This window comes from Buteo buteo, chromosome 24 (genome assembly GCF_964188355.1).
Source record: "Buteo buteo chromosome 24, bButBut1.hap1.1, whole genome shotgun sequence".
Taxonomy (NCBI): Eukaryota; Metazoa; Chordata; class Aves; order Accipitriformes; family Accipitridae; genus Buteo; species Buteo buteo.
In genome coordinates this window covers 2,809,840-2,821,816 of record NC_134194.1, presented here as the reverse complement: position 1 = coordinate 2,821,816, position 11,977 = coordinate 2,809,840, and the positions used below count along the sequence as shown (strand labels likewise).

Here is an 11,977-nt window from a genome sequence, read left to right as displayed (position 1 = left end):
TCTGGACGAGGAGGAAATCTAGAACATGTACCAGCCAGCCTTGGAAAAATCCTAAAAGCGAAGTGACCTGCTGAGACCCCGTGTCCTCCCGCACCTCGCGGTTTCAGGACCCGCGTTGTCCCCGCAGCCACCGCCACAGCTGGAGGGTGATGGGCAAACCCCGAAAAGTCCCCGCTGTCACCCCCGAGGGTGCTGGGTGCTGGCTGAGCATCGCGGGGACCAAACTGCACCAGCCCGGCCTCCGCAGAGGGGATTTAGCAAAGGTGCTGATAAAACCACAGGCAATGCTGTCCTCTTGTGGCAGCTCTTTTTTCTTTTTCCTTTTTTTAAGAACGGTAATTTTCAGAAGTTTAAAAAAAAAAAAAATTAAAAAAAAAAAAAAGCTAACGACCTCCCAGAAACTGCCTGAAATCAGAGATCCCCGAGAACAAACCTGAAAAGCCCCAGTGGGGGAAATAAGACGGTGAAGGAGATGAAGGAAATGAAGCTCAACTCTCATCTGATCTGGCAGCGCGTGTGCGGCCGCATCCCCACGTACGGGGCAGGAAAGGGGCTGCACAGGGAGGGGGAGAAGAAAATGCTATTTGCACTGGGGAAGCAAACGACAAGAAGCTGCAGGCTTTGCTTGCCAGCGTGTACGCCTTACCGAAGTGCCACGCTCCCTAAAAAAAAAAAAAAACAAAAAAACACAAAAAAACAAAAAAGGTATTTATCCATAAGGTTCCCATGTAGCTTATTGTTTGGTTGATCAGTAAATAAATAGAGGGAACATGAAGTTAGAGGCTGGCCCTGCCACAGCTCCTGCTCCCCTTGCCCGTCCCACCCATAGCAGCACATCAGCCAGCAAAAATGGGGGAAAAAGGAGTATTTTCAGCTCGGTGGTTCCACCCTCGCTCCCTGCACACATCTTTCTTTGTATTTTACAGGGTGTGACAGTCTCCAAGGCGCAGAAGGCCGCCCGGGCTTCGTTCAAACCACTCTGGTTTTTCTGGGGCTGGGGCAGCCGTGCCAGGGCAGGACCCGGAGAAAGGAGGGAAGATGCGAGTCCGTGTCCCCGTGAGCAGAACCTCCCCGCGGGTCCACACGGGCCTTGGTGTCCCCGAGATGATTCCCTGGGTCGCATCCCAGCGAGGGCTCCAGCACGGTGCTGGGAAGGATGGAGCCGGGATCTGCAGGGGGACGAAGGAAGGTAAAAGGGCTGCCTGCAGAGCATCTACGCGGGCAGGGGGATGCAGGAGGAAGGTGGGGAGATGCAGGAGGAAGGGGACAAGATGCTCCGGGGGTGCGGGACAGGCAGGGAGGATGGTGAAGGACCGCAGAGGAGAGGTACGAAGCACCAAGCAGTGGGTGCTGCGGTGGGGGCACAGGCTCCAAATGCGGCCCCTTTCTCGCTCCCCTTTTTTGGTGCCCAGAGGCCATTTTCCTGACCCAGGGAGGCTGCTGTGGCCAGCGGACTGTCTGTCTCTGTCCCTCGCTGGGACAAGGGAGTCCCCGGTCCCCGCAGACACCCCTGCAGTCCCAGTGTCCCCAGCATCCCCAGCCACCGCACAGCAAAGGGGGCCAACCCCAAACTTGGCTGGACCCTGAGCCAAAACCTGAGGGGCCATCACTCACTGCGAGGACAAAAAAAAAATAAAAAAAATAAAATCACTCAGCGGCTGCTCCTTGCCGAGCCCGGGGTGAGCAACGCTCCTGCCTGGCTCTCCCCAGCTCCGCACCAACTCGACTCCCATCCTTCGCCAGCTGCCAGAAAAGATCTGCTGAAAACCATTAATATATGTAGATTGTTTATTGATTCCAACATATTAATAGATTGGATAATAAACAGTACTTTTAAACATTCTCTTAACCAAAAATATAACAAATATTTACAATCACTCAGTAAAAATACAAAAAGCATACAGAGGCACTGTCTTTCTAAAAGACATAAGTGTTAAGAGGTATCAAAAAATAGGAGACAAACATTGCTTGTTACAGAATACTTTACAATCACTGACTTGTGCAGTACAATTGCTATTGGAATATCATTACATCTGTGCAGTTTTGCCAATATGCTCACATATTTAGAATTTAATTAATACCAAGCTAAACTGCATTCCAGGTATATCAAAAATAAAGATAAAACAATAAAAAGCACAACATAAGCAAAAGCTGGGTTGGGAATTCAAGGTAGATCACCCTCTATACAAGCGTTCTAAAATATAATGTGTAAAGCTTTTCTAAAGAGAGAGTATCCCTTTTTTCTTCTGTTTTTGCAAAGGCAGTGGTGAGTTTATCCTTTAAAAAAAAAATTAATTCTAATGTTTTATAAAAACTTAAATGACAGGTTCATATTTCCACTGTTACCTGCGACAAAATGACCTAGGAGATGATGAAAGAGAGGTTTTGCAACACCACTGATACCACGCAGGTTCCTTCGGCAAGTGGCATCGCTGGCAGGTTCAGTCCTTGGGGAATGGGGACACCCCTCGCCTCCAGCGGGTGCAGGCAGGGTGCAGGCAGGGTGCAGGCAGCCCTCAGCACACCAGGCTCTGACCATCTCCCCGTGAAGCATTGCTCACCTCTGTGAAACTCCTAATGTAAGTGAAGGCAAAACAAAGGAGCCAGGAAAGCGGCACGCTGCCCTTTGTTAGCAAACGTCCACCCGTTCCTGCATGTCCACACTGCAAAAAACGTGTACTGCAAATTATCTGCAGACGTTGCCTTTCCTTTTTTTTTTTTTGTGTATCTGGGAGATGAAACCAGTACTCAGAGGCTCAGTGATCTCTTTTTTTTTTTTTTGCAAATGGAGAGGCCAATTAAATTTGACAAAACCGCACTGCTTTTTTGGGAATTACTTGGAAGTTCAAGATCAATAAACCATAATGAAATACTGTATGGTTAAATCACAAATAGCTGAAACATATCTTTCACCCGCCAGTCAAGAGCAAACAAACAGCAGAAAGCGAGCAAACCAAGGTATGGCAGTGGAAGAACGTGGCACGAGGCATTTTAACTGTTCATCGAAATCAGAGCCCGAGTCAGAGGAACCCGGTGGAGGTACCAAGTCAGAAATCTGCGATCCAGAAGACATCACTTCGGTAAAGCAGTGTACAACGGGTACTAACCACCACCCTACTTCTGTTTGAATTACTGAAAAAAGGGATAATGTCTCTTCAAATCCATACCAGACACACTACATTTGGCTATCGGCCCCGATCAATGTGATCGTTTGATTTAAAAACAAACAAACAAACAAAAATCCCAGCAAGGACCAGCAGAGGCAAGCCACACTGTGCGAGGCAGGAGAAGCAGAAGTAGTAGCTCATCTGTCCATAGTTTATGCATGATTTATTTACACCAGCTGTATTGGATATTAGGAAAATATGATTAGCGAGACTTTCACTTACTTTAAAAACTTTTCAGTGTCCTGAAAAGCCCTGCAGAACAGACGGATGCTGTTGATGTGCAAACACCACGTTTCAATGGGTGATTTATTCAACTGCTCTTTCTGGCTGCCAGAGGAGACCCCAACCCCGCTCCCTGTACCCTCAAAGACAGCACTATCGTGTTTTGGGGGACAAAGGAAGTCGCTTTAGTAACAACCCCTCATCCCTTACACTTTTGTTCAACGGGCTGAAATAAACTACAGCTCAACATCCGAGGTCACGGGAACCATATGATTTAATTTACCTGGCACAACACAGATGATTTTCTGACAAAACACGAAGCCTGTTGCGCACTCCACGGAAAAAAGTTAACAAGAAACTACAGCTGACGGTGGGATTGCTAGGACTTGGATTTATATCCCACAAAAATATCAATTTAACAGTTATATTATCAACATTACATGTGCTGAAAATAATCGCTCTGCCCTGCATTGCTTTAACACTTTAATCTTTATTCATTAAGGCCTGTGCAGGTTCATTATATTCATTAAGGCCTCGAAAAAGCAAAATGCATTCATTATGATACACCTCAACTGATTTTTTAATATATTTTTTTCAACCATTTGCTCCTCAGATACTTGTGCCAAAAATTCATACAGCCGACCAATTAGTTATGAATTGGGCATCCCTTCCTCAGCACCGCTGTTCATTTATGTCTTCCAAATTCCAATCAATATGGGTAAGTTCCAGCCACATGGTAATATTGAACCTGGCACCACTACGAATGCAGACACAGGCTGGGCCATACACATTCACCCAGTTTCATTAGTCCCAAGCTGCTATGGGGAAAGCACATCAAAGGCTTTGGGTTGTTTTTGGTACTTGTGTCGTTTTCAGAAAATGTTGCATTCACCTTGCACCCCCTGCACACATACAGAAAAAAAAAAAACCTTAAAGCTCTTCACAACTATGGATATAGAAATCATTTTTGAGGCACTGTAAAAATGACAAACATCTTCTTTCTAGCTTAGGCTGTAAACATCACAACAAAGATTTACAATTAAATGTTTAAATACATATTCACACATTCATGTCCAATTTTAACACTAGAATGGGGCATCATGTGCTAGAAGAAAGAAAGAAAGAAGCTGCAGGTATTTCCAGTTTTACCCCTCTGCGCTCTGGCTGGCTAAGCAAAATCAAACAACCAATTTATTTGACCATAGTCAAACTAGAGGATCACACGTTAATACTGGCTGGCTGTAAGTCAAAACTGTCACTGACATCAGCAACACCAGGATTTTTACCTAGGATTTAAACCAAAATGTTTTGAGATCACCTGTATTTTCCAGATGAACACAACTGGGTTTTTTAACCCATCATAAAATGCATTATACTCCTATATAAGCATTATGTCATTTAATACTCAGTTTCACAAAGTTTACTGTGAAATGAAGGTGATTTATAATTTATTTTTTTTTTTAAAGATAACCTTTGCACCTAAATCCTGTGCAACTCTGGTAAAAGGCCAGAATGCGTGGGATGATCTTAAAACCCACAACACACGGTTTAGTTTTGGTTTCTAGCAACACGCTTTGCATGCTGAACTCTGCAGGGCAAAACCTGGTTTAAGCTCTTTTGGGAAAGCTTCAAACTCCTCTAACAGCTCCCTGTGAGCTACGGCTTCCATATTTCAAATGATTACTTAACAGGGGAGGAGAGCAGAGCGCCAACTATTGCCTCAGTTGGCTGGCAGCTAAAAAATTTCCAAAAATACTTCAAGGGCGGAGGGGTTTTGCTGTGTCCGTGTAGGAGGGGAGCAGCAGACGGCAGGGCTGCCTGCCTGACACACGCCGCTCTGCGGGGCTTTGTGCTCTATTTATATTTAATCTAAAACCACTTTAAAATCCATGTATTTCTGCACCTGATAACATCCCGTTTCTAGTTTTCTGTGTTTGAGAGCACGACAGTTTATGTGTAGCTAATTTACTACCACATTATCTAAACATTTATATTAGCCAACCAGAGCACTGCCAACACAAATAAAGGAAATTACCATAAAAAAAAAATTAAATTAATAAATTATTTTCAGATACTTCAGCAATGTCCTTTGCTTTTTGCTGACATTTTGATATATTTTTTTTTCAAGTTCATAAAATAACACTCTTAGACTTATAATGGTCATGTAGAAAATAATGACGATGGAAAACTACCAAAGGATTATATGGTATCATACAGAAGAATGCTTCCAAGTTTCAAGTGGTGGTGACAACTGGTCCTCCCAAATGCATGAAGCCTGGTCCATCTCCGGATACCAACGTGGGTATCCGGGTAGTCAGTACGCTCCTTGAAAACGGTTTTCTATTTCACAGGCAGAAATAGCTTTCTTAGGCGGTGGTAGACTGAAGTAAGGTAGCGAGACGTGATCCAACCCGTTCCATCTCGTCCGTGACAGAGGCAAACGCAACGTCTGAGGTTAGTAGCAGCAAGTTGTTAGCGTTCGCTAACAGAATCATGTGGTCCTTCTCCCCACATCCCTTGTGTTGTGAAGTGGTTTACATAAATAGCCCAATGGTTAGACTGCTGATACTTGTTCATCTTCTGCAAAACAAGAAAGGAAAAAGAAAAAAAAAGTTATTCCATCAGCCCCCTGCCTCGGATGCAGAAGGTACAGAACAGTACCCAGTTATTATTTGATTACAGTGGTTCTGTGAAGACTTCACTAATTCATCGTGATGTTTTCACCATCTTAATCACTGACCACAATATATTATCACCTTTTATCAAATCCTCAAGTAGTCTGAGGTACTGTAATCACAGAATAAAGATGTATTGCAAAACAGAAAATTCCAGATCCTCCAAAAATTATTAGCATGCAGCTCCCAATATGCCAAAAGCTACAGGTTTGGGAGAAAAGCCAGTAAATTACTTCCCATCATGCAGTGAGCATTGTATCCCAAATAAAATTAACCAAGCACTTTAAAAATAGGTGTATCTAAAAGTGTATGGTTAAATTTAGTTTAGAAAAATTTGGATTAAAATGTTTGAAGCAATTACTTCCTTATTTTTACATCAAAAACATTTAATATCACAACTGAATTAATGCTGGGTAACTTTACATTTTACCGTAAATTTGAATTGAAGTAGTAATATATATGTTAAATACTGTTTACATATTTTAAAGGGCCAAGATGGGATCATTTTGCATCAGAAATTGTTCTAATGTAAATCCACGCTCATTTTAAGCCAGACTGAAATTGAAGGAAACGACCACAATATTCTAATAAAATATGAGTTCACTAGCAAAGGGTACAGAGAGATTGCATCAGTGCATAGGTATTAAAAGCAAATCAGCAGATACACAATTAAGTAGAAATTCCCCTAACTTGAAGTTAGCTTTGACACAATGTAAGAGCAGTCTTTTTCAGGAAAACCTCTTGCAATTTTGGTCACCCGATACCTGCCGTGCTCGGCAGCGTTGTTTGTTGCTTCAAACAAGATCATGAAGAATTTAAGTGGAAGAGACACTGTCAGGCCAAGTTGGGCTGAGAAGTCAAGTTTTCTCAAATGCACTTTTCAGAAGATCAGAAATTCACTGTTATTTTGTTCAACATTTTTAAAATCAGTCTCCAGAAATCTCTCTTGAAGAATAAGGCGGCTTAATGCTAGCATATGAGAATACAAATGTGAAATGAGTTAAGAATGTATAATGCCCCACCAAATCCAAATTCAAAATACTCGGTTTAGGTCATCATCCTGATACCATTCTAAAACAGTGGGACATCAGTTAATCAACCCAGAGAGGCTGGAGTTTTTCTGCATGTAATTTATAGCCTGACAGCGTCCCTTAAAGTCATCATCACCACGGAGAGGGGACAGATTTTAAAGAAAAAAACCCATCCATAGTATCTACATGCTCTTAAGTGTCTCAGTTGTGCTTTGGGAGATCTCATATGTATATTTATATATATATTTATTTATATATAATTTAGAGTCTGTTCGGTGTCAACATGCTTTTTCTACAAGGAAGGCATTCTTTTTTTTTTTAAAAACATGTATATACATGCATACATGTATGCATGTGTATACAGCCATACAAACATATTTGTCTATTTAGAGATTAATCAAGTTTTAATCTCCAAGAATGACCAAGAGAAAGCCCAGAACATCGTTGGGAAGTAAACACTGCACAGACCAGATTCACACAGCAGTTCACTTAACATCTACCGAGTCAGGTGTTGCACATACCATCCTCTTCACTATCTGCGTCAGTCATATCTGCTAGTTTGGGGTTGGACGGCTGCCGACTATGCCACTGAGGCATCTTCGATGAAATACAGGCCACCGGTTCACTACCGAGAGAAGCTGATGAAAGTCTAGAGAGGTCACTGTGCAGCATCTTTGACCTCTGCACTGCCACACTATAGTCTGGAGGTTTTAGGTGTGGGTGGTGGGGCGATCCTTCCTTTATGTCCGCTAAAGAAATCCCCATATATCCCGGAGGGGTGGGCGGTGGCTCCCTATACCTATCGTCCTTCTTAGGTGAGGTGACACAGTACACTGGCACAAGAAATAAGCAATGGAAATGTTAAAGAAGAAAACAAAGGAAACAAAACGTTAAAAAATCATGAAATGTTACAATGGCAAAACAGAAACTGATAACAAAATGCAAATGCAGAAACACCAGTTATAACGACAGCAGCAGGTATTTATGCTTTCATTTATGTTTTCTACTTATTTTAAGAAGTCAGAGTAGCAACAGAACCTGTGAACTCGTTAGGCAAGATGCCAATTGAGTGGAAACAGGACTATAACCTTCTCCACATTCAACTTGCAATAGCAGTGCCCATTACACTCCTGTGGCACCGCTCCACCGCGGGATGCCAAGGAGCTCCACGGTACGGACGGGGAGCCAGCACGGCAATGCTGCCGGCTGAGGCTGCTCCCACTCTCAGTTACAGGCTGGGAAATTGAAACAAAAGAAATTACGGGAACTAGCCCGAAGTTACTTTGCACAGCATCCTAGAGAGACCGATAGCAAGAACTGTTGGTTGACTTCAACAACATCCACTTCATCACCCATCAGTAGCTTAACAGAAATTCATTATGATAAAATATCACTGTATCAATTCACGTGTAATCAGACATTAAAACCACCCAGTCAGCCATTCTATAGGACGAAAAAAACCCAGTATCACATGAAACTGCTTCTATGAGGCAAACTGTATATAGAGCCTGCATTCCTTATTTTGCATTTTCTAACAGTAAACAATGGCTTATCATGTCCATAGTTTCCTTCCCCATTCATCAGCAGTTCAGGTCACACAGACTCTCAAATCAAAGCTTAACTTTTTTTTAAGTTCCCTCCCCTCCCACCCACCCCCAGATCTGGGGCTCATGTGCATGTTAAATTGGGCTTTTTCCATGTACGTGCTGCAACAGGAGCAGGGTTTCAAAGCTAGGGTAATTTTTAAAATCTATTAGTTGAGTGAATTTGCATTCTTCTTGTGGATACATTTTAAACACTGCACGTTCATTAGTTTCATTTATTTCAGCAACTGTAGTATTCTCTTATCTTACAAGAATGTGAAAGGGTGAAAATAAAGGAGTATTTCTTATTGTGTTCTGGACTCGCGAGATTCTGGGTGTTGGTATCAGGAACGAGAACTGGTTCCTACCTGATGGCCTCGGTTCATGCTTGGGCTTATAGGAAAATAAAGAAAACTGAATCCACATAGTCTGGGTTTTAGCAGATACATGTGGGTACAGGCAGAGATTTATACTGCTGATTTAAAGGAATCATTTTCATTCAACTAGCATTTAACTGGCCCCCTATGAGAAAGCTGGGGAAGCGAAGGAGACTTTCTTCTCCCTGAAGGGATGGAGAAGGGCTGGGTCCTCCAAGCAAACCCCGCACGTTCGGTTTTCGTCGGTTTTGCAGGAGGACTGATGAGGGTGCGTATAGTCTCCTTTAATGGAGAAAGCTACAGGCTTCCTAGAGCTAATACCTAGCCTACTGTAATAACAAAAGTAGGAATAATGTGCCCTTTTGTAAAGCTCCCATTCATAACACGTTACAAATTCTATCACAATAAAACATTCCGAGAACATTTAATGTCCACAGCATTAAGTGTCCATAATTTCTGACACCCACCCACGGCCTCAGGAGGTTACAAAACCCTTTCGCAAGGAGTCCCCCTTCCCGAGCAGCTGATTACTCAAATATTCACTTTGTAAAGAAAATAGGGTGAAATTCCACACAGTGGTTAAGGCAAATGTTACTGAAAGACAGCAATATAAATTTTAATGTCTACTATAGGTAAATTAACAGAAAAGCTTTTCCCTTTGGATGTACAGCAATGGCACGTCACCATTCCACAACTTCTCTGCTGCTAAAGCAAAGGTTGCAGCAAGAAGCGTTCGATGTTGCAGAGGGCAGAGATGCACGTGAAGTTATGAAGCCACCGCATTTATGGATTATGCCAAGACCACATTCTGCCATTAGTATGTGGGCAGTGCCTTTCCAGCTCCATTTTAAAGCTTTCAGGTAAGAAAGCTTGTGCCAATTCTTTTGGGGGACTATTCAACACCAACGCTCATTAAGCAACCGAACTGAAGATTCTTCTTTTGTTTACAATATTCTGAACTCATGCAGTCATTACAGACTCTGGCAACAAGCTGTTCATAGAGAATAAGCAAATGGTGAAATAAAGTGAAAGTATCTTTGGCATCTTGTACGATGGTGAATAGCTAACAGATTTGCATTTGCAAACTAGAAATTATATCCACCTCTATCAGATCTTTGCTTAAATAGACGTACGCACGCTCTACTGAAGCACGTTGCTGAGTGTTTCTTACCAGTGTGCTATGACTGCACAAAGAGGCAAGCTATATGGTGCAGTATGTTAACAGAATTAAAAAAAAGTGGAAGAGCTGTGAGGAAAGATAGCATGTACTGAATAGCTAACATGTCATCTCCTAAAACAACTCGGAGGCTTATGAGCAGCTTTGAAAGGCCATGCCCAGGAGTGAGCTGTAAGCAAGTTTTCTGCAAGGCTCCACCAAGCTGCCTTTCTTCTATAAAGCCAAGGAGGAGGATTGCAATCCAAGACCTCCACCCTACGTGCGATGTTTATTCAGGTAATTACCTTTGATAACATAAACCCCTCTAGCAATCTAGTCAGTAATTAAATTGCATTTCAGCTGCACCCTTGACTTATAGTCTAGAAAGCTTTGCACTCCATGTTTTATCTTGTTCCTAACCCAGTTCCTTTAGTTCTGGCTGCTGAACTCACTAGGTCAGGGAAAGAACATCTTGCTCGTTAGAACTATGCATCTTTGAAAACACATTTTATAAGTTTTTCTCCTTTCATATGTAGCCAAACTGCAGCTGTATAACCAAATAAATGGCAGTTTAACATAGCAAAGACAGGAAGGGAATCCACTTTGCCCTTAAGCTTCCAGAGACAGAAGCCCTGTGGATGAAAGGTGCCTCAGCTCCAGAGAGCTGGGAGAGCTCTGCACCTCTCAGCAGTCGTGCTCTTCCCTCTCGGGTTCATGGGAAGTCTGGATTATATGGACTTCAAGAAGCCATGCTCGTTGCTCCTTGCCAGAGGAACGTCTGCTACAGTGACGAGTGTTTCCAAAAATCATCCAAAAAAATAAATGGCCATACTACAGAGAGGAACTGCCTGACATTTTCATGAAGACAGTTCTCCTGCAGACCCATAAAGTGACTGGGAAGCGGACAGGTGTATTATTTCAATTTTCCTAACGCAAAAGAAGGTGGCTTGAAAACACACTGTCTGCGTAGTGTTCTGATTAAAACCACATGTAAAGCTGAATTTAACATGCCATCCAGCCCCCAGACCTGCTGATGTCATTTCTTAACAACTCAATATCAAAATGAAAAACAGATGTAGAAGCTTCCATAAGCTATTGGCTTGGCTTACCTATCAGGCCTTTTTCTGTACTCGAAGTAACAGTTTTGTAAGTTGTATCAGCGCCTGGTTTAGAGTCCAAAACCTCCGCCTGCTCTGCTGTCGAGTTCTCCAGCCCCCTCCGCTTAATTGTCCCATAGTTTGTTTCGTAGGTGTCCGACAGCGAGCTGGAGGAGGCCCAGCTCTGCCGAGACTGATCGAGCTCCACGCTGGCTTTCGACTGCCTGTTGGTTTTGGAAAAGGCTTCAGAATACAAATAAGCCTCCTCAGAGTAACAGTTTGTGGGATCGACTTCAGCTATAGGTCCGTCCAGCTGGGTGTGACGGTAAGAATTGAGGAGATCCCAGCTCTTCTGGTTCGGGATATTCTGGAAGTTGTCATGAGAACTACTTGAGCATGACGTCCAGCTTCCCCGGCCGCTATCTGCTGCCTCTACCGTGATATGTTCATGGGAGATCTCCTCGCTGCTCATGGAGGACGTGAAAGCCATCCCTCTGATGAGAGCAGGCCTGCTGATTGACCAGCTATGTTTGAAAGCAACAGAAATCAGAAAAAAACAACTCATAAGCTTTTACAGTAAGAGTGACATAGTCAGAGACAATTATCTCACTTAAAAGACAACTAAAGGGGTTTTAAAATAGGTAGGCACACGGGAACACTGACACGAGA

General features: G+C 43.0%; 1 protein-coding gene across 5 annotated transcripts in view; it reads right to left on the bottom strand.

Annotated features, from left to right (window-relative positions):
- Positions 1-1,774: 1,774 nt before the first annotated feature.
- The window catches only part of RAPGEF6 (Rap guanine nucleotide exchange factor 6), a 133,059-nt gene continuing 122,856 nt past the window's right edge, over positions 1,775-11,977 (bottom strand). For all 5 annotated transcript variants that reach the window (XM_075056311.1, XM_075056314.1, XM_075056313.1 and 2 more), the window contains 3 exons: positions 11,321-11,832; positions 7,617-7,928; positions 1,775-5,969 (listed from right to left, as the gene is read on the bottom strand). In XM_075056311.1, the coding sequence (XP_074912412.1) occupies positions 5,944-5,969; positions 7,617-7,928; positions 11,321-11,832 (850 nt within the window). In that variant the 3' untranslated portion in view covers positions 1,775-5,943. The remainder of the gene's footprint in view (positions 5,970-7,616; positions 7,929-11,320; positions 11,833-11,977) is intronic.